Source organism: Aquila chrysaetos, chromosome 14, assembly GCF_900496995.4.
Source record: "Aquila chrysaetos chrysaetos chromosome 14, bAquChr1.4, whole genome shotgun sequence".
Classification (NCBI taxonomy): domain Eukaryota; kingdom Metazoa; phylum Chordata; class Aves; order Accipitriformes; family Accipitridae; genus Aquila; species Aquila chrysaetos.
The window spans coordinates 4,826,184-4,848,763 of record NC_044017.1 but is presented as its reverse complement, the minus strand read 5'-3'; the positions used below and the strand labels follow the sequence as shown (position 1 = coordinate 4,848,763).

Genomic DNA, 22,580 nt, shown 5'->3' with positions numbered 1-22,580 from the left:
TTGAGTTGACTTGTAAAACAATATTGCAGTGTGTTCAGGAAGCATGCTGCAGCACCTGGCTTTAAGGACGGTCTTGAGAGGTGGGCTGTGGTGCCGGACCCAGACTGGTTTCTTGTGTTGCAGTCTGCTGGCAACTTGAGTCCCATGAAGAATGCTGCTAAAACACTTCAGTGGCTCCGCCAAGGGTAGCGTGAGTGCATGAAGACTGAAACTGGGCTGTCCGTTTGATTTATTGTAGTGCTGCTTATTTGGTGCTTGTTCGCTAGCGTGCTGCGTCCCAGGAGCAAAGTATGACACGCAGGAGGCTTTCCATTATAAGACAGCAGGGCCTTTTCAACAACGTAAACCTGTAAGACTAACACCAAACTTTTCTGCAGACACTGTAATATCCCCTCCCAATATTCCTCATGCTATGTGCAATACTGCACATGAATATAGTAGGAAAGCCTGTTAGAGCTAGTCTTTATTAAGGTAAAATCTGAGTCCGTGTTTTAAAGCCTATCCACTTGCTACATGTGGAAAATATTTGGCTGCTTTGCCTACTACACACAAGCTACTTCTTGTAGTAGTAGGGAGTAGAGTCCTTTGAACTTGCATGCAAGCAGTTCCACTAATGCAACTTATGCTTTTACCTCTCCGTGAACCTTGTACTGCAGTGCTAGCAATTTGTTAAAGATCCCCAAGGCAAGAAGGGAACGCTGTGCTCCTCTGCTTGCGTAACCTGCAAGGCTGAACCGTGTTGTGCGCGGGTGTCAGAAAAATAATAAAGGTATGTAAGTTGATGCTTTGTGGCGCAGCTGAAGGAAAAAGTAAGTATGTATTGAATATATCAGACTTCTGTGCATAACAATATTACTCAGTACAGTACTATATGGGAAAACAAATTAGCTTGTACATCAGCATGCCACAGTGCAACCTGGTTCAAAATATTAGCTTGAGTCCTTGGAGCAGCATAGCCACACCAGTTCGATTAGCCATGCACTGAACGCCACAAAAATGTGGCTATTCTGCTGCTGCTGCAGAGCTACCTCGTTTCAAGCTAACATGGGGATCTCCATGTGGTGTTGTGGTGTAGCCATACCCGGTCTTTCTGACAGTGGCTATTAATAGTAATATGGTAATATGCTTTGTGGTTGGGAGGAAGAAAAGGTTGCTCAACAAGGTGAGCATTTTTTGTTAACTTCAACCCTTTTCACTTTCTTTTCATATGTTTCTTTTAGAAACAAAGGTTTTCTTCCCCCCTTTTTTTTTCTTTTTGTAGTGGCTCGTTCTTTTATAGTTTGTGACAGGCTAAAATCAGTAGTTTTCTAAACAGTAAATGTATAGGTAACTGGTTTGATTGAAGTCTTACCAGCACCTTTTAAAAATTTAAAGATTTAAAGCACAATCACAGTTGGTTTCTTTATTGACTTTCGGAATATATATACTAATGTTCTTCACCTCTCAGCTTCTGCATTAAGTTTATAAGCATTTGATGAAAAACTGTTCCTGCAGTGATACTCTTCTTACTGTGTTCACTTGCAGGCATCACGATGATTAACCACCAGAGTATGCTGTGAAGTGACAGTCTGAACACAGGATCCCCTTCCTGTGTCTGTGCTCTGTGCCTAGAGCAGGGGCATGAGCTGCTTTCCTGTCCCAGAATACTTCATTCAGTTGTGTAATACTTTCAGCAAGCAGTAACTTCACTGCTTTTGCAGGGTCCTCTGGTAGTGCATGGTTTTTTTCAAAGGATGAAGTATTAGGAAAATACTTATACTGGATTGAACAAACTCTAAAAAATCATCATATGGTTAAATTCCATCCTACCACTCAGCACACAGTCTCCTGGTATCTTCCAGATTCCTCAAGCAGTATTGCATGTGTCCGGATCTCTTGTCATCTTCCCTCCATGGCACGCTGTCGTTCGTTCTCGGCTAGTGTTCAGGACTCTGTGTGTGGTTATAATAATGACAAGCTTTTACTCCTCAGATCTAGTAAGGTTGCTCCAGTCTCCCAAAAGCACACGTTGGTGTCTAGGAAGCACTTAAAAGTTACTATTGAGATTTGCATATCTGTCAGTGGGTTTCGTCGACCATTACAATAAAGGGCAAGCAAGGTTTCCAAGCATTCAGGAGGAGGTGTTCATGCTGTTTGATGTGCAGCAAACCTGCTTCTGAAGGGAGAATAGTAGGCAAGAGTCCTTGAAAACTCTGACCATTTTGAAATGTCACTGTTGGTTGGTGAACGTCCTCCAGGTTCTTGGACAGATCTTGGAATACAATAGATGAATATCTGCATGATGCCTTAACGCAGGAAAAACAACCACCCAAAATACAGATTCTGTCAGTGCATTTGGGAAGTACTGTGCATTCAGATGTGCATCAGTTATGGTTTAAAAGACTCACAGATCTTGTGTATCAACACTAAAAAATGGTTTGTGCATATTTCATGCCATTATCATATCCCCCAACAGTTAATTATCTGTATGAAAGTGGCGTGTCTGCCTCATAGCAGCTGGGTTTGGGAAGTTTGCAGATGATAGTAGAAAAACCACAGCATGTTTTGTCTGCAGCTGTGGTGTAAGCTCAGTAGGGATCCCCACAAAAAATGTCCTGAGCTAATTTGAGCTTCTGCAGCTACTGCTCATCAGCTGGTGCTGGCAATGAGGACCTCTCCCAAGTCAACGCTTGAGTCTCAGGCCCAGAATAGCAGTCCAGTGCGTGAAGTTGTTCCCCAAAAAGCCCTTCTGAAACTAGCTTGGTCTGGCTGCCTCTTTTGACATGCTCGTTTGCTATCTCTCCTCACCTGTGAGCGGTGAACAGGCAGGGAACAGGAAATCATTTAAAAAACTGTAGCTGTTGCTGCTACCACAACTTTCGTCTTCTCATTAGTGCAGTGGTGGCTTCTGAAGCTGCAACTGCCTGAGCAGTTGTGCCATAAACCTCCCCCTCTGTTTATGACAGATGGACACATCTATTCCTTAACTCTCTGTACTTTGAAAGTGGTACTGGCAGCCAGAAAAGTAGTAGGTCGTGGAAGAAGAGGATTTGTAGGCTTTGTAATGAGTGCAAGGGTGGAAAGTGGAGACTTAGAGGTAGTTTTCTTATTCATGTCGCATTTTAGTATCAGCTTCATGTTGCACAGTGGTAGCACAAAGGTCGGGGTGCTTGGCTGTGAGATTATTAGGGCAGTTTTGGGGAGAACTTCTCCATTGCACGAGGGGGAAGCAAAGATCTAGTGAAAGCTAGTTCTTTGTTCTTCATCATAGTATGGGCATGTTCTGCTGGTTATTACAAAACTTCTCTGTTCACTTAGATGGAAGCTCAGTATGTGTGTTGCAGCACCAAAGCTATTTCTGCCTGTTGTTTGAAAGAATTGCCACTTAAGGAGTACTTTGGGGTTGCAAATTTATTCCAAGGCCTTTGAAGATAGTATTTGATGTATTTTAACTCTTCAGGGTCAAAATAAGAGTTTATCCTTTCATTCTGCTTTCTTTATGTGGTATAGAGGCACTGTGCTTTTCTCCTTGTGCACATTTACACTGGTGCTGCCAGTAGGTACTGGTATCCCGGTAGGCTGGTAGAACCTGTTTCCATCCTGCACGTGGTTGCATATCCATTCGACTAGAATTAACTTTGCTTTCTAAATTTTGCCTTTACATTCTAAGTAAATGTCAGAATGGGTGTCAGAATGCCTGATTGTGCAGTATCTGGGATCGATAGTCATTTTTGGTCTTACCGGTTGAGACATTCCACAGCAGTGGGAGGGTCGTTCCTTCACTGGTGACCTCACAGCAGTCCTTGATAAGGATCTATATGCTGTTGAGTGGTAAAGCAAACTACTACATTGTACAGTGAAACACTTGGAAAAAACATTTCAGGAGATGCATTATTTATCTGGAAGAGTTCATCTTTCTCAAGTTTACTGGACAAGAAGAAGCTTACCTAACATGACAACATTTTGATAAGCTTGAGAGTAGAAGTTTCCATTACTCATGTGATGTTCCCTGTGGGTGACTGTCACATTAATGGGTTAGTTACTTCTGTGCTTTTTCACTTGATGACATGCTTAAAAATAAGTACTTTTCCTCTATAACAAGGTTTAAAGTGTCTAAGCTGGAAGGAGGCTCATAATAAAAATATTTGTTCACACTTCTGGAGAAAACAGATAAGGTTCTGTTGGTTATTTTTGAATGTATTCAAATTAGGAATGAACTTGATAGGATAAAGTATTTCAAGTGTGTATTACCTGTAATGTAAAAATGATCTAATGATATGAAAAGTACAGTAAAATCTAAATCTAAATATTAAACCTGTATAGAAATATATAGTCATGGTGGGAAATCTAGTTATTTGCTTGCCATGTTTTTTATGGTAATGTGATCCTTATGTGAAAAGTATTATAGGATTAATGAGTTCTTCTAAAAATTTATTTAAACTCATGAAATAACGTAAATGTATTTGATAGTAAAATAACAGGTTTTATCAAACTTTGGTTCAGAAATGTCTACTGTTGTGACTACTACTATTGTTCTGATTTAGACTGTGCTTTCAAATATCTCTTGTATCCTAGTTATAAAACTGACCTTTTCACATCAAGAAATGTTAACTAAGTTAAGTTAACTAAGGGAGCATTGCCTGAGGTTTCAAGTGAATATGTGTGTGCATTGTGTGCACAGTAACTTTCAGGCAGCTCTAGCGTCTTTTTTCCCCCCAGTGTTCTACAGTACTCTGATGGCTTCAGACTTTTTTGAAGCATCCAACTAAATCAGAGGGATGAGTAATTTTAAAAATGGATGTCTAAAGACTACAGACCTTATTTTTGGAGAGCAAAGAAATCCAAAGAAAGATACTAAATTGAAAGGTGGATAGTTTTCTTGCATTAAAAAAATTCAACCAGGCTTTCTGCCCTCCTGATGTGTGTCACACAAAAAATCTAATTATAAAAGTAGAGCTTATGGTTAGCAGAGTAATGTTAACCTGTGTCAATCCAAGTCACTGTCTAATTTTTAGAAAAGTATAGTTCTTCAAGGCATTAGTTGCTTAAATGGAGTAAGGAAAGTGAATCTGTAAATAATGAACTCAAAAGATACGGTCGTGGACTGAAAGAAGAGTTTTAAGTACAGGTTTACGTTACGATACATGTAGGAAGAGATGTATTCTTCACATGGTGAACATCAGAAGACTGCAGACTTCAAGGTGGTGTGAGCTGAGAACAGCTAACAGGGCCCATCAAAGTTGTTCTTGATGTCATCAGTTAGAACTTGGATGAAGATCATGCTTAAATTATGTAGTAAGAACCATATTTTTGATGGCAGTGGGATTGTGCCATGATTAAAATCTTGGCTTTGGTGCCTATTACCATCTTCCTTTTATAGCAGTTTGCTCTTCTGCTGTGCAGCAGATGTTGATGGAATCATTCATGGTAGTCAGTTTATCTAGACAAGTACTAAATGTCTCCTGTATTAAACTTTTTTAATGCAGTTTTGTTCTTCCTGTGCTCCTGCTCATTTCTTCCCATTAGTACTTTTAAAGTAGTCTTATTGCTTCTTTTGTTATCTAAGAACAATGACAACAGAGCTACAGATTTCATAATACCCTGCAAAAAAGCGGTTGTCTGAAAATCAGTAGGTTCTGTGCTATAACTGGGATGTTTGGGAAGGAAGTAAATGTGATTCAGGTTGCATGTGTGAAAAGGAGAAAAGTCATAGACGAAATAGTACTTCAGAGTTTCTGTATTTGCTTGAATTGTTGGGCAAGAGTTTGTGTTTTGTTGCGTCAGCTACACCAACAGCTTAGGATGAATTGCTGGGTATACTCCTGCTGGATACTCCACTTGGCAGTTTTTAGTAAACGTGTACTGCAGATTTCTCTGTTCTCTGCTTGTTTTCTTCTAAGTGTCCTCTGAAAGTTATGCTACTGGGGGAAAGAAGTTCTGATTTCACAAATGTCCTGATTTTATTGATTTCTTTATTAATAATTGTAATGATTGAATGGAAGGAAGATGAATGTCATGTAAATTAACGTAGTTATGTTTCCTTGAACAGTGGATCCAAGTGTGGTGAAGGGAAAGTCAATTTATTCAGGTGGTTCCTGCTTCATAGCCTCTAGAAAAAAAGCTAATTGTAATCCCTAACATGAAGGAAACAAAGCTATTTGTTTTAACTAGATGTGCATGTATATATTGCTAGTGAAAAAGAGTGATTGTTTTATTTCCTGAAACATGATTGAGCCTTAGGAGGGCTGCATAGGAAGGTATGACTTCTATGGGTGCAGAGAGCTTGGTTTAATTAGAGCCAAACAATTAATTTCATGAGAGACTGTTGAAAACAAAATGTCTGATTAATATTTAACTGTCATTAATATCTCTAAAGACTTCCTTTGGTTGGTGTGTTTTTCCTATCTATTTGCAAGTTGTTGAGAATTTGGGAAGTTGTTGAGATAAAAAGTCAATGTGGTGCCACTGGTATTATGTTTTCCAATCCCCTGTTTAAATATGTCACTTTTAAAATTACATTTCTCAAGTCATTTAAATGACTTTTCTCTGAAATGGCTTTTGTTTGTTTGTTTGTTCTTTGTCTTTAAGATAAAGCACCTTTGTCAAAGAGTCTGTTACTAGTCCCAAGTGCCATCTCGATTCTATTGACGCTGCTCTTCCAACATTATCAGAAGTTCTTTGCATATAACCTTCAAGCTATAAAAGAGGATTTTCAGGTAAGATTTAGTTCATTTTGTGTGGAAAGAGACTGCAAACTACACTCTTCTATGCGATTCCTCCCCCCCGCCCTCCCGCCGTCTGTTTCTCCTCTGGTTCTTTCCCTTTGTTCACTGTTGTAGACCAGCTTGTTCTTACCTTTTTTTATGTCACCCCAGTATGCCACTTTTTGGAAAAAGTGAGAAAAGCTGATCTGAAACAATCAACATAGCTTTTCACTTCTTTCTTTTGTCTGGGAAATGATTGGGTTTGTATCATTTTTCCTTTCAGCCACTGGCATTTGGATACTTGCTGGGAATGAACTGTGATTTAACCCGTGTAATAATAGAAGTATTTTGATATTAATATCAATATCTTATTGTGCTTAGGTTTTGAGGCTGAAGAGGGCTATTGTGGTTGGGTACTCCGATTATATATGACTTATTTTAACACAGAGGCCGTAACTTTCACTCTGTAACCTCTGTTCTAGTTAGTTGTGGGAAACTAAAACTTGCCTGTTGAATAGAACTGCTGCTTCTAATTTGAAGATTCCAAGTGATGGGTGAGTTTGTCTCAACAGAGAAAGGTCAGCAAAGGCCTCTGTAATTATCTTAGCCCACATGTTTTATAGTTACATCAAAAAAAAGTATGTAGTCAACTTAATGTCTTCGAGAATGTCAACTGTAGCCTACAAGCCTTAAAAGGTTGTTAGACCTAGCTAGTGATAGTTGTTGTTGCACTTTCTGTGGTCTTTCTTGTCAAGAACGAGAGCTTTGTTGTAATAAGGTAGATTACAACTCTGCAAGAGCACTGCTCATATTTTCCAAGTGTCTTGTTAATGCTGTGCAGCAAAAACACATAAATTAACATCTGCCTTTTAAAAATGTTACAACCAAGTGTTTGCAGAGGGGGAGGAGAAACTCTGAGAAACTATTGAAGTTTTAAATGGAAATTTTGTGGGTTTGGGGTTTGTTTGGTTATTTGTTTTGCAGTTTGTCTTTAGAAGACTTGTCTCTTCATTTGTTTGATCTGCTGAAAAACAGTAGTAGCTGTGTTTTATTCAAAGAAACCATGTTTACTGTGTCTTAAGCATAAACATTCACAGGTATCTGTAGAAGCTATGATACTTTTATTGTGGTGCTTTGGGGAATTTGTGGGTTTGGGTTTTTTTCTTTCCTGAAATTGTTGTTTCATTTATTGTCATAGCCTTTGGAGTAAGCTATATATATATATATATATATATAATTGTGTACCTCTAAGATCAAGGAGAGCAGATCATTTAACTCCTGTCTGATGCTAATATTCAAGTGAGAACACTTCAAAGAAAATTTGTTTAGAATAAATTCATCTGCAGGGATGAGTTTAATGGAATGGAATTTTTTCAGGGGCTGAACAGACATTTCAGATATTGGATATTAACACTTGTTAAAGCTGGTAGAGAGCATAGGAAATAAAGCATGCAGCTGAAGAAGAGTACATTTAATTTGGAAGGCAAAATATGTACTGCCCAAAACTAAAAGGTCTTTGTCTCCGTAAAGGGGATCCTCGAAGAGCAGTGAAGATGCGGTGTGTAAAATGAAGATCTTGATTACATTAGACCTATGTATTTTTTAAGCTGACTAAAGTAAAGAGCAATTAGGCTTAGAAGACTTCCATGGTCTATGTGAGGGCTATTCAGTTAATGCGTATCATGAAATGTTCAGCTACAAGGTCACGTTTTAATGTTGGGCATGTTGACATGGGACAGCTAGAATGGTGAGGTCCCACTTCTTTCTTCTTGTTCAGTCCTTTGGTATGCTGGGGAAGTTAGAGGCCTAAAGACCTTGAGAAACGTAAGGCTCAGGCAGTGTGTTGGCACTTGAACTTCCACAGAGGGGAAAATGCCTAGCAGGCTGTGGCTTAGGAAAGGGAGCAGGGAGCCAAAGCTGAGCTGGAAACTAGCGAGGGAGATGAAGGGCAGCAAGGAAGGTTTCTGTAAGTACATCTGCAGCAAAAGAAAGGCTTAAGGAGAGCGTGTGCCCGGTCCTCATAGTGGCAGGGGACCTAGTGATAAGAAATATGCAAAAGGCTGAGGTATTCAGGCAGATATATTTATTAGTTTGTACCAGTGTGTTTTGCCCTCAGGCCTCCAAGGTCCCTAAGCCTCCTAGCAGAGTCTGTGAGAGTGAACCAGTATCCACCATTGAGAAAAATGACACACGTAAATTAATGAGACCCAGATGGGTTACCTCTGAGGGTGCCAAAGGTGCTGGAAATGTGAGACCTTTCTCTAGCGTCTTTGAAAGGTCATGGCACTTGGTGGAGGTACCCGATGACTGGAGAAAGCCAAATGTCACACCCATCTTTGGGAAGGGCAGAAAGGAGTATCCAGGTAACATCGGGCCAGTCAGCCTAACCTTGGTGCCTAGGAAGGTCATGGGGCAAATCTTTTTAGAAGACATTTCTCAAAACACGCAGGACACAAAAGTGACTGGGAGCAGCCAACCAAGGTGAAGTAGACAGATCCTGTGGGTCACAATTGGTTGCACAGGTGGTGTTGGCAACAGGATTTTGGGTTTTGTGCCCATGCAACCCTCTCTGAGGATTGAGAACTACTTGGAAGAGATGGGATCCACCTGACCAAGTGGGACAAAAGCATCTTTGCTAACAGGCAGGCCAGCTTGGTGAGGAGAACTTTTAAGACAGGAGCAACACAGGAGGGAGATGACAACCTACAGTCAAGTGAGGAGGCAGTGGACTGGGTTAGCCAGCAAAGGGTACAGGGTGATGTGAACAGAAGGGATCTTGTAATCAGCAAAACAAGACTGAAAAGGACCTACTTGAAGTGTATACACATAAATAAGGAAGTGCCTATGGGACAGTATTATGTGGAACACTCCCACATGTTTTCTGGGAAATCAGTGTGACTTGGTGCCTCTCTGAAATGTTTATATGCTAATGCATGCTGTATAGGGAACAAATAAGAGGAATTAAAGGTCATATGCCATTACAGGGCTACGATCTCTTTGTGGTCATGGAGATGTGGTGGGTTAGCTCACGATAGGAGTGCTGCAACAGGCACATACAAGCTCTTTAGGAAGGACAGGCAAGGAGGGGAATTGCTCTTTGTGTGAAAGAGCAGCAGAGAACTACACAGAGCTTTGTCTTGGGACGTGAGGAAGTTGAGAGTTTATGGGTCAGGATTAGAGGGCAGACCAGAACAGCCAGCTTTGGTGGTGGTGTTTGCTACAAACCACCTGATCATGAAGAAGTAGATGAGGCCTTCTTCAGATACCTGGAAGAAGCCTCATGATTTCAGGCCCTGGTCCTCATGGAGGGCTTTAACCATCCTGATATGTGCTGGGAGGGCAACACAGCAGAGCACAAGCAGTCCAGGAGGTTTCTGGAGTGCATTGATAGCAACTTCCTAACACAGATGACTGAGGAGCTCACGAGGGGAGATGTTGTGTGTGGACCTCGTACTTACAAACAAGGAGGAAGAACTTGTTGGGCATGTGAAGATTGGGGGTAGCCTTGGTTGCAGTGACCATGAGATGGTGAAGTTCAGGGACCTGAGAGGAGGGGCAAGGCAAATTGCTGGATTGCAACCCTGGACTTCAGAAGAGCGGACTTTGGCCTGTTCAGGGATCTGCTTGGAAGAATCCTATGAGATACAGTTCCAGAAAAAAGAGTGTACCAGCAGATCTGGTTGGTTTTCAAGGATCGTGTCCTCCAGGATCAAGAATGGCTCATCTAGTGTGCAGGAAGTCAAGCAAAGGCGTCAGGAGGCCTGCATGGATGAATGAGTTGCTCCTGACTAAACTCAGGCATAAAGATGAAGCACACAAGAGGTGGAAGCAGATCAGGTGACCTGGGAGGAATATGGAGACACTGTCTGAGCATGCAAGCCAAAGCCCAGCTGTAGCTGAATCTGGCAAAGGACACGAAGGACAAGAAGGGCTTCTATAGGAATATCAGCAAAAGGAAGACTAAGGAAAATGTGGGCCTGCTGCTGCATGGGAATGGGGACCTGGAGACAGAAGACATGGAAAAGGGCGAGGTATTCAGTGCTTGCATTGCCTTGGTTTTTTACTAGTAAGACTTGGTTTCAGCAGTCCCAGGCTGCTGAGATCAGTGCAAAAGTCTGGAGCAACACAGGCTTAAACTTGGTGAAGGGAACTCAGGCTGGGGAACATTTAAACTAACTGGACATATGCAAGTCCATGGGACCTGATGGTATATACCCACTAGTCTTGAAAGAATTGGCTCGTGTCATTGTGAGGCCACTCTGGATTATGTCTGAAAGGTCATTGCAGTCTATGAAGGTTCCTGAGGACTGGAAGAAAGCAGATGTCATTCTTATCTTCAGGAAGGGCAAGAAAGGAGATTGGGAAACTACAGGCCAGTCAGCATCATGTGGATCTCTGGGAAGGTCATGAAACAAGTCCTCCTAGAAATCATTTTCAGACACCCAAAGAACAAATAAAGTGATTGGGGGTAGTGAGCACAGATTTATGAAGTGGAAATCTTGACTAACCTGACAGCCTTCTGTAGATGAGGTAGATTACCGTCTTGGTGGGTGAGGGCAGAGAAGTGGATGTTGTTTATTTTGACCTTAGTATAGCTTTTTTACGCTGTCTCCCATAACATCCTTAGACAAACTGATGAAGTACAGACAAGATAAATGAGCAGTGGTCTGAAACCTGGCTGAACTGATGGGCTCACAGGGTTGTGATCAGTGGCACAAAGTCCAGCTGGAGGCCAGTCATTAGTGGTGTACACCAGGGATGAATAGGGGGGCCAATACTGTTTAGTGTCTTCGTTTATAACCTAGACAGCAGGACTGAGTATGCTCTCAACAAGCCTGTAGATGATTTAAAACTTGGATGAGTAGTTGATACACCAGTTAGTTCTGCTGCCACAGGGGAGAAAAGGATCAACAGGAACCTCATGAAGTTTAGCAAAGGCAACTGCAAAGTCCTGCCCCTGGAGAGTAGTAACCCCATGCACCTGTACAGGATGGGGGCTGACCAGCTGGGAATCAGCTTTACAGAAAAGGCCCTGGGGGTCCTACTGGAGACCAAGTTGAACATGAGCTAGCAATGCAGCGTTGTGGCTAAAAAGGCCAGCAGCATCCTGGACTGCATTAGGAGGAGCCTCACAAGCAGGGCTGGTGGGGCAATCCTTCCTCTCAGCCTCGATGAGACCACATCTGGAGTGCTGTCCCTTATGCTGGGCCCTGGAGTACAAGATAGACCTTGACATACTGCAGAGAGTCCAGCAGAGAGGCCACCAGTATGGTCAGGGGCTGGAGCATTTGGCATATGAGCAGAGACTGTGAGAGCTGGGATTGTTTAGCCTGCAGAAGAGAAGACTCAGGGTGGATCTCACCAGTGTGTGTAAATACCTGATGGGAAGGTATGGGAGCCAGGCCCAGTGAAAGGACAAGAGGCAATGGGCACAAACTGAAATACAAGAAATTCCATTTAAAGAAAAAGCTTTTTTACTGTAAGACTGATGGAACAGAGGAACAGTTTCCCCAGAGAAGTTGTGTAGTCTCTGTCCTTGGAGATAGTCAAAACCGGGCTGGATATGGTCAGTTAACATCCTGCTCTAGTTGACTTTGTTTTGAGTGAGGGTGTTGGACTAGATGGTCTCCAGAGGTCTCTTCCTACCTCAACCATTCTATGATTCTTTGAAAGCATGCCTGACCAACTGGTTGCTTTCTTCGTTGAGGCAAGCGGTGCTGCGGACAAGGGGGAGTCAATGGATTTTGCATACCTTGACTTTAGCAGGGCCTTTAACCCAGTCTCCCGTTGTGTCCTTGAAGACAAATTGGTGAGGTATGTACCGAGTAACTGGACAAGAAGATGGGTGGAAAATTGGCTGGACTCTCAGTGGAGTTATGGTCATTAGTGCAAAGTCCACTAGGCAGGTATTAATTAGGGGAGGGCCCCTCGGAGATCAGTACTGGGACCAGTACTATTTAGTGTCTTCATTAGCGACCTGGATGATGGGACGAAGTGCACTTTAAGCAAGTTTGTGGGTGATTGAACATTGGTGGGAATATATTGGAAGGCAGGGCTGCTATTCAGAGAGACCTTGGCAAGCCCAAGAAATGGGCTGACGGGAACTTGGTGAATTGGAAAGTCCTGCTTCTGGGATGGAATAACCCCAGGCTGCAACACTGCAGGCTGGTGGGGGTGAGTGCTTGGGAAGTAGCTCTGCAGAGAAGGACCTGTGGATCTTGGTGGATGACAGAAGGCAACAGTGCGCTCTTGCAGCCAAGGCGGCCAGCCGTCTCCTGGACTGTATTAGTGAGAGCGTGGCCAGTAGGTCAAGGCAAGTGACTCTGTTCCTGTAGTTGACACGGTGCTCTAGACGTGGTCTCACTAGTGCCCAGTTCTGGGATCCTCGGTACGAGAAAGATATGAACACGGTGGAACGGGTCTGCCAAGACAGTCAGAGGGTTGGAGCACATGACACGCAAGGAGAGGCTGAGAGAACTGGGTCTATCCAGCCTCAAGAAGAGAAGGCAAAGAGAAGACACCTTATTGCTGTCTACAGGTACCTGATCAGAAGCTATAGAGAAGCTGGAGCCAGACTCTGCTCGGAGGTGCACTGAGGTAGTGCAAGAGGTAGTGGACGCAAGGTAGAACATGGGAAATTCTGCCTAGATGTAGGGATTTGATTTAGTTTTTTAAACCACGGGGGTGGCCGAACACTGGCTGAGAGAGGCCGATCTGATTAGACCTGCTTAGAGCAGTACACTGGACTAGTTGGTATCTGGAGGTCGCTTCAAAAATATTTTTTTTCTGTAATTCTACAATTCACTAGGGTTGTGATTTCCATTTTTATTTGTAAATGTGAACTAGGGACATAAAAATGTATTTGACTTTATTTCAGTTGTAGATTTATTATAACAGGTAGACCTCTTCCCTGAAAATATTTTGTTTTTAAACAGACTTCTTGAACTCTCCATAACGTTCTACTCTGTTTACTTCCCTCCTTAAATTTACTGCATTTCTGTTATCTGACTTCGGTATTTTATTTTCACTCTGAGCACAAATTCTGTAAAGAATTTCCTTGAAGGAAGAGAGACTTAACATGGCAATCTTTAACCTCCTAGATTTGGAGACTTGTATGTGGGAGAACAATATGTCTTGATCTGAAAGACACATTCTGCAGCAGTCTGCTCATTTACAACTTTAGAATATTTGAAAGAAGATACGGCAGCAGAAAATTTTCAGTAAGTTCCAGTTACTTTTTTTTAAACAAACTGTTTTCTACACTGTGTAGAATCTTGTATTCTTGGATTAATATAGCAGTTTCATTACTGACATTTTGTATAGAGATATATGTTAAAGGGTTTTAAAGAGAGTTTGGTTTCCATAAATCTAAATTTATATTGATAATATCTTGTAGTCAATAGATTATTCTAATTAAAGTTTGCAGCTGTGTCAGTTGAAAGTTATCAGACCCATACAATTTAATTTTGGTAACAAATCTAACCATTCTTCAGTATCTAGATGTGTAGATCTGGAATTATGTTATGCTAAAGATTTTATTTGTCTTAATTGAACTAGTATAGTGGTTTTCTTGTTTTTTCTTTTATTTAGAGATGCATTAAAACCTTATTTTTAAACTGTTGAATTAATTCAAATCAAACTTTTTCTTTCCAGTCCTTTTTACTGGGTGCTTGGATGCTCTCAGCTTTGTTTGATCTTCTCCTTGTAGAAGTCGCTCAGTATATATTTGGCATCACCATCAACAGCTTGCCTTCTGGTTTGTAAGTAGCTCCAAATGGATTGGTTATTTTAGATACAGTTTCAAAGGATTATTTTGTGCAGATATTAACTTAAAAAAAACTTTCTTCATGTAACCCTTCAAACTAAATTTAATCTTGAGCTACAGTGTAAAGGTTCTTGGCACAACTATTATATTTTCAAACATTCATTTCCTAGTTGTGATCTGTGGTTAATTAATTTATAATTTATCCATATAATGATTACTTTCCATTCTGTTAGTCCCATTTCCACTGTCAGCATGATTGAAATACGGCTTACAGTGCACAAATTATTGCCATATTTCGTTTTGTTCAGTTCATTGAATCTGAAAACTGAAATCACGTTGGGGCTGATTTCTTTCTTAAATCACAAAGACAGCACAACTGTAATTCATATCTTCATGTTCACTTTTAAATGCATATGCAGTTAGTTATATGCATTTCATACTGTTATTTTGTATGTTTGTGTTTCAAAAATTTACTGCTAGAGCATGTTATTCCATTTAGTGCTTGCATCTGAAGTTCTTAAAGCCTTAAGATATTTAGTGGTTCAGTTTTGCGTAACGTATATTTGAGATTTCTGCACTTAGTAAGAGATGTTCATGTTACAGTAGAACTGTAGAGCTTGCAGAGCCTTTGTGGTTAAGCTTCTGACAGGTGAGATCAGCCTCATACAGACTTGAATTTTCATGTGTCGCACACTCTCAGGTAATAATAAAAGCTCTTGGAGCGAGATTTTTAATATTTAACACCATATTAGGCTTTTTTTATTTCTGCCTTTTTAATGTGTCCCTTGAAAGTAGCTAACAACTGATTTAATAAGGAGGAAATAATGTGTGTTTGACATTATAAAGATATGTTTTTTGTAGTGTTTGAGTATTCAAAAGGACTTGAAAGCTTGAGTAGTATTGCAGTTACTCATCACATTTGCTACCTTGAGGTTTGTTGCTGGGACATAGCCTGGTAGTGTGTCTGGACAAATTCAGTATATTCATCTGTGTAAGAAGATACTGTGTGCAAGAGTAGGGTGTAATAAATGTGCACATCATACCCACAGGGAACTAATAAACAGTTTGACTATTATACCTTTTGATGGTATTTTCATCTATGGCTGCAGAATGTTGTCAGTTAGAAACTGGCATCAAAGAAGTTTTTAGTTGAATGAAATATAGATGTTACCTACATATGCTTTCTATTTAAGTCGTGCTGACATTGATCTTGAGAGAATGAAGCTAATTTTAAAGTGTGGAATATACAGTAGTTTCAGGAGCATTTGTTTGTGCAAATATAAAAAATCAATATATATGTTGCATCATAATTCTTCAGTGTTGTCTGCTTTATTATACTAAGAGTCACTTTTTCGTATCTGACAATATTCACAATCTTTTGAGATGACAAAAGCTTTGGAAAGTTTAACACCGGTACTAAGTTTTAGTTCATTTCAGGTTTACAAAAGCTGTTGAGCAAATTTAAAGAGGTGCAGTTACTATTCTGCTTCTCTCATATTTGCAGTGCAACAAATTTATCTGTTACTTCTGGCTATACACCATTCTTCAGTGTAGGCATAATGCTAGAATTTGGAAAAAGAATCACTTGTTTACATTATAAAAGTCCCCTGACATTTTTTTCTCTTTTTATATCATTTCACTGTTCATATTACTGAGTGATCTTACACTTCCAGTTCGAAAACTTTTCCTGCGCACGCTTCGAAGGTAATTGCGATAAAGGATTACACTGATGACTCTCGCCTGAAATTGTTTAGAAACAATATAGTACAGTATAACGTCCAAGCATGTACTGAGATTCATGAGAAAGGTGGTAAAGGCTGCCCAGGGATTGTAAGTTGTATTTTCATCTTGCAGCATCAGGAAGGCGAAGCAAATGTGGAAGGGTACAAAGCAGACAAGTACTTGAGCAATCAGAGTCACTATAATTCTTATGGATCTCTCCTTGGCCTTAGGCTTCAGTTTGGAAGTCTTGCCACGGATAAAATTGTAAATAATGACTAGGTAACACCCTATCATGATAAACAAAGGAATCAAAAAGAAAAAAATCAAGCGAGAAAAGTTCAATGTATTTACTTCCTTTAAATGGATGATATCAAGCATTTTCGTGCAGGTGGTGAAATTCGAGGCTTTGTCTGGATCAGATTGTAAAAACAGCAATGGGGATGTTGTTGCGAGGGTCATTACCCAGATTCCAGTGCAAGCCAGCACAGCTTTTTTTGTATTTTTTAGTTCTTTGACGTGTTTGGGCTGGACAATAGCCATAAATCTGTCTACACTTATAAAACTGAGCAACCAAAGAGCAATGGCTGGGTAAAATATAGTGAAAGCACTGATAATGCGACAGAATGTATCTCCGAAAGGCCATGTTTCTTTCCCGTGGTAGATTATCCGAAAAGGCAAGGAAAATATAAAAATTATGTCAAGTAATGCCACATTCATCATATATACAGTTATAGTTGTTCTCTTCTTGGTAGTGCAGCTGAAAACCCATAGTGCAGTGGCATTCACTAACAATCCCACTGTGAACACAAAACTGTAGAAGACCAGTGATGCAATCCTGTATTCTTCAGGGTGGTGACTTCCAGGCATCATATTTTAATTGAACTTAGGAACAGTTTTTGCACTCCATAAATACCCTATAAATAAATAAAATATGAAGTTATTCTCAGTCGGATAAAAGCTTTCTTTAAAAACAAACAAGATGATTTTTGTAGGATGGGGCTTAGTGATGAGATTGTATTGTTTAGCTGTGAAAATGTGCTAGATTTGTTGCTTTTTCTGACTACAAATACATAATTGTGCTCTAAAGGAAGTACATGTACTGTCAGACTTGTGAGAAATAGTATTTATAAGCTAGTTTTAATTAAATATTTTTAATTACTTAAGAGATTTCTGATATAAGGAATCAAAAAGTCAAGATTGACCAGCTGCTCTGAGTGTGCTTCAGTAGTGGATAGTTAGATTGAAACAGCTGTAATTGAGGTAAGAGAGCTATTTTCTAAAGAAAATATTTCTTCAAGTTGTCCCTGTTGAAAAATTAATGACTAAGACTAGTTTGAAAAGAAATAAGTGAGCATGGCATGTAGTGACATTTGGATATGAGAAGTGAAATATTGACTTTGTGTTTTATCTGTGTAGGAACTACTTAGCTCCCAAAAGAATAGGTGCGTGCTGTTGCTCATAAAAGACACTAAAAAGCTATCTTAATAGCTTCTGAATGAGATGAATGGATTGATAGACTTCCTATTTAAAAAAGTAAAAAGATGGAAGCAGCGCAGTCTCCAGCCAGGCCCTATGTGAACAGTATTTGTTGGGGGGGGAAGTTGCAGACTGGTAGCCAGCTGTTCCAGAGCATGGTTGTGTCGCTTCTCTCTGCTTCTTGGTCACAGGGGTTGGACATCTGAAATCTCATTACGCAGACTCAGGTGATGAGAGCTGAAAGAGATTATCGCCTGGTTTACTGGGCAGCCATTTGAGGATGGCGGACCTTACCTGGCGTTTGTATGGGTGCTTTGGTTAACCCGCATCCCCCTGCTTTCCTGGCTCCTGCTGTGGTCACAGTTTCATGACTTTGCACGGGAGGGTTCCTCTTGTTTGGCCTTTTACCCAGCCCTGCGGCAGCTTTATGAAGAGGAGGAGGCAGGAGTTAGTTGGTTGTCTGATCTTCCCACTTGTGACAGGCAGCCAAGTAACTTCTACAGAATAAGTTAGGCACCAAAACTGTTCTCAAGAGCAGAAGAGTGCATAGTTCCTGTGTGTTTTATCTCCAAAAGTGGAGAATGCATGAAAAAAAAGCATATTGTTACTGCTCATCTGGTTTATGTGTTCACTGTAATGTTACCGGGTACTTTTTTCAGTGGTATAGGAATACACAGGGGATTGAACCACTGTTTATTAATCTAGCATCCTGGTCCTACACTGGCAAATATCAGCTGCTTTTGAGAAGAGTATCCATGGAGTAACTAACTCAAGTATGACTTATTAAATGTTTCTTCAGGTTAGTTTCTGCCTTGGAATATTAAGTTTGGACTTCTGATTTTCTTAGAATTCTCCAGTTTACAGATATAAAAAAAAATCATGCATACAAATATTTAGCCCTGAACTTTTGTCTCAAAGATAATTTTTTTTAGCTGTACAAAACAAAAAGGTGTTTTCTGATCAGATGTAACAGAATTCATGTTCTGTATGGGAAAAGCTATGCGTATAGTATTGACAAAAAAAAGGTTTGGAGGGCATCTGTATGTATTCCTTCTAAAATACCTCATTGTGTGAAGAACACTAAAAATAAAAAAAAATTATGGAGTGATAGCAGACCTTATTGAAAGGTGGATGGCATACGCTTGAAAGAAAATTTTTGTACGCATGCTTGTAGCACAGTTGAGAGATTTTCTGGCATACTGTCCCACTTTTGTTACTGTTGCATAAAATTGTCCAAATATTGCTTAACACACACACACCCCAGCCCCTGCACATTTTAAGTGTTTTTTTCTCTTTTGTTCTGTTTTTTTCTCTCTTGCTAGTAGTTGTGTATGACATAGTGCATGACTACCTATCTCAAGATCCTGACTGATTTAACAGGTGAATTGAGTAGTAATGTATAGGATAGGTAGAAGAATTCACTTTTTATAGATGAATGTTAATAAACAGCATGGATTTTGGTTTTGGTTTTGCTCTTCTCTCCTTTGGGCTTCCAGTGACTGTAATTGTTTCTGGTCAGGTCCTGTTTCCAAAAGAACCAGCAGGCTGATGTTGATGAGAAGAGAGGAAGCTGAATCTGGCATGAGCTTCTATCAGGAAAACCTGTAGTTCCATGCCTTATTTACTGTTTATTTCAAGTTTGTGCCAGTTTTGAGATATATCAAAGAATGGACCTACTGTAACAAAAAGGGGGGGGGAGGTGTTGTTTAGTTGTTGAAGACACTGTTTTCAAACTTTCTGGGTTTAAATGCATGTCAGTGTTATAATTAGGTATTTCTCCTAAATAATTTTTAAGAATCTAAAATTTAACATTTATGTAGGTATGAAATATGAGATTTTTTAAAAGTGTGTAGTTACCTATCTGCATTTATACACGAATGCAGATATTCTGCTTTTTCATCAGTACTTGTCTGCATGGAGTTCAGGTTGATGTCTCCCAGGTCAGCCCAAGTAGATCTTTGGGTGCCTCTGAGTGGATGGTTTTGCCCTAGTTGCCATTTTTCGTAATGGGAACACTTACTTACTGGTATTGATTAAAGCGCTTGCTGAAGAGCCCCTGGAGTCGCCAGTTTCTGGATGTCTGTCTGTGTTAATTCTGAGAGATTACTCTGATGCTGGTCCATGCGTTTTACCAATCTGTTTTAATTTTTTAATGGTAGCTGAGGTCCTGAATATCTAATGTGAATTGTGAAGCCCATCTAGGTGCTGTGTATGAGAACAAAGATTTTCAGAACAAAACAAAAGAATTAAATCTCTTCCTCCATATTCGTACTATGAGTTAGGCAACAGTGACTCCATTTAAAGGATTGAGTGTGTATCTCTGTTCCCAGTCCCCTTTTTTTTTTTCTTTGGCTGTCCCTTACATTTGCTCACATTGTCCTGAGGAGGACATGGTTTTCAGTGAAGCACAGAGAGACCAAGCAACAAGATCTTCTCCTGGTTTTAGTTTAATGAAAACAAACATTTTTCCTTTAGTGATAACGTACTTACTAATGCTTTTAGTTAATGCATATCTTTAAATTCATTGTGAAAATCCTAAACAACAGTATTTATGGTACTATGCTTTTACAAATGCAGTCGTTTTGCTTTAAATGTTATTTATAGAATGCTCCTGATACTTTGAAAGTGCAATAAAGAATTAAATATCTTTTCATTAGTTCTAGAATTAATGCCTGTGTTCAGCTTCTGAAGAAAGAAGTCTGTCTTAGCAACATACATAAATATCCAAGTTACTTTGTTAGCATAGCATAATGGATTGTTACTCACCTTTTGTGCACTGCAAAGTTGCTTCAGAGATGCTCCTTTCATAGCCCCAAATCTGTAGAAGGTTTAGACTTCCTCTTCTCTGCTCAGCTTCACTTAGCTAAAATAGCTCCTTTTCACAGGCAGGAAACAATGACGTAATCTAGCTAGTTCTGAGCCCTTCTATTGGTCATACTTAATATTTCACATACGTGCGGTGTCTGTGAACTGATATTTCTCATACCTTTCAACAGGCAAGCTTTTACAATATTTCCAGTGTGGTCAAACTGGGCTGTTGTGCTATGTATCTTTTTAAAATACATTTTTAAATGTTTGTGATATAATAAAAGCATATTTTTAGTTCACATTTACATGCAAAGGTATCTGCAAGAATACACATCTTGGTTATGCAGAAGTTTTTCATAAGCACAATGTAAATGTATTTTCTGTAGAGTGTAGTCTGTTTTTTCTGGAAATCCCCGTTTTATTTATATTGCCTTGGATAGTAGTCAGTCTGAAAGTGACAGAAACTCGCTACATTTGAAATGAGAAGTTTGATTCACTTGAATTCACAGCCTTGTTTATGCCTGTATTTACCATGTTTTGCTAACACAACAGCAGTGTTTCAATATTTTATTTGCTGTCTAAAATAATAACATGCCTATTTAGGACCTTTGCAGAAGAAAGCTGTATGAAGAGAGGTTTTAGCCTTTGTTAAAATGGATTAAAATCTCTGAACTGTGCCACTGCAACAGACATCTTTGGTGGGATGAGAGTATTCACAAAGGCTAATAGGTAAAGAAGACTAATTTCCTACGTTTTCTCTTTGTCAACTGGAAAAAAGATCCAACCTTTGAAAGAGCCATTCAGAGAAGGAGATCATTCCAAATTCTCTGTAGACCACTCACTAGCTCCAGGTCTCTGACCGACAGTCTTTGGGACATTGAAGCACACTACGGAGAGTGTGGTACCTCTTGAGGCCTCCTGGGTTTTTCCCCTCCAAATGAAGCAGAGATGTGTGTTGAGGAAAGGAACAGTAATGTTTCAGTCTCCTCCTGGCATGCAGTGAAGAATTTGCCAGGATGTGCGCGTGGTGCCAGAAGCAACAAAGTCCTGCAGTTCAGGTGTAGCCGGAATCAGGTTTGTTTGTGGGGACGTCTGTCTTCACTGACTGTAAAAGTAACGGCAGGTAGGTGATCCTCACTTAGTGCTAAAGATAGCTTCTGTGAAAAACACCCTCTCTGCTAGAGTCATGTAATTTATCTCAGCTGAATGGGTTTGTGGAGTGCGTAGGTATTTGCTTAGGTCAGTGTGATGGGTGAAGTAATCACATGGAGGGACCTGGGTATGGTTATCAGTGTGTAGATTAATAATATCTTTAAATATTTGGTCTTTCCTGTTTAGGTGAACTAAGACCAAACAGTTTTTGTGATCATTCCAGAGACCTTTTAAATGCAATGAGCTGCAAATCCTACCCAGACCATCCTGTAGAAATATAAATCTATTAAAAAGTGCTTAATGTTGTAGGATTAAGGCGTATCTTAAAAGGACTAGCCAATGTTGAAAACTCTTCAGTGGCTTTATCATTAGCAAAACAACTCTGGAGCATGCTTCAGCAGGATGAGTCACTCATACTGTTTTCAAGTTTAGTGAAAGCTCATTGAGATTCAGTGACACACATATTTTTAAAAGGTTTAAAAAAGAGTGTATGACTCCTGGAAGAGAATAACTAGGCTTTTGAACTCTCCTAGGCAAGAGTACTTTATTTTGGGAAAAATAAAGTACAGAAGTCTGGAGGTCCCTTCCCACCTAAACTGGACTATGAATGTACCGAAACAAGCAAGTGGATAGACAATGCCCTTCTTAGCTGAACAGGGAGTACAAAAGTCATTCTGGATTTGGACAGAAACCAGGCAGATGTTGAGGCTGGGATCGGAAAAGCTGTATGCTGTGAAATGCCTCTTGGCTTGCTCTCTTCTTGCTGGAGGGTCAGAAGGGTTAGGTTTCACAGCTATGTCTCATTTTTTCTGAAGAAGGTGGCTGACATCTTGACCCTACAGGGGAGGTCATGCCTTGTGAGGGCTGACTTAGCAGTTTACACAGGTGGATAACAGCAGCCCGGCTGCGTTGACTGGCAGGTTAGCCATCTAGCTGGTTTGCCGTAACATATACATGTCAGTCTGTGTTCTGCT

The 22,580-nt window shown here is 40.2% G+C and overlaps 2 protein-coding genes across 3 annotated transcripts in view; one reads left to right on the top strand and one right to left on the bottom strand.

The window, feature by feature from the left end:
- UBAC2 (UBA domain containing 2) overlaps nt 1–22,580 on the top strand; it is a 106,289-nt gene that overhangs the window by 4,720 nt on the left and 78,989 nt on the right. Inside the window, exons 2-4 of the mRNA XM_030036667.2 lie at nt 6,568–6,695; nt 13,784–13,903; nt 14,337–14,443. Coding sequence (XP_029892527.1) covers nt 6,568–6,695; nt 13,784–13,903; nt 14,337–14,443 — 355 coding nt within the window. The remainder of the gene's footprint in view (nt 1–6,567; nt 6,696–13,783; nt 13,904–14,336; nt 14,444–22,580) is intronic.
- Nucleotides 15,756–20,519, bottom strand: GPR18 (G protein-coupled receptor 18). Of its 2 annotated transcripts, XM_030036668.2 has the most exons (3): nt 20,413–20,519; nt 17,941–18,069; nt 15,756–17,084 (listed from the first exon to the last, which is right to left on the bottom strand). In XM_030036668.2, the coding sequence occupies exon 3, from the start codon at nt 17,038–17,040 to the stop codon at nt 16,075–16,077; it is 966 nt and encodes a 321-aa protein (XP_029892528.1). In that variant the 5' UTR covers nt 17,041–17,084; nt 17,941–18,069; nt 20,413–20,519; the 3' UTR covers nt 15,756–16,074. The 2 variants fall into 2 exon arrangements, with proteins under 2 accessions (XP_029892528.1, XP_029892529.1); XM_030036669.2 differs by lacking the exon at nt 17,941–18,069.

Excerpts from the sequence above, each read along its gene's own strand:
- GPR18 (XM_030036668.2), bottom strand. The coding sequence starts at position 17,040 with ATGATGCCTGGAAGTCACCACCCTGAAGAATACAGGATTGCATCACTG.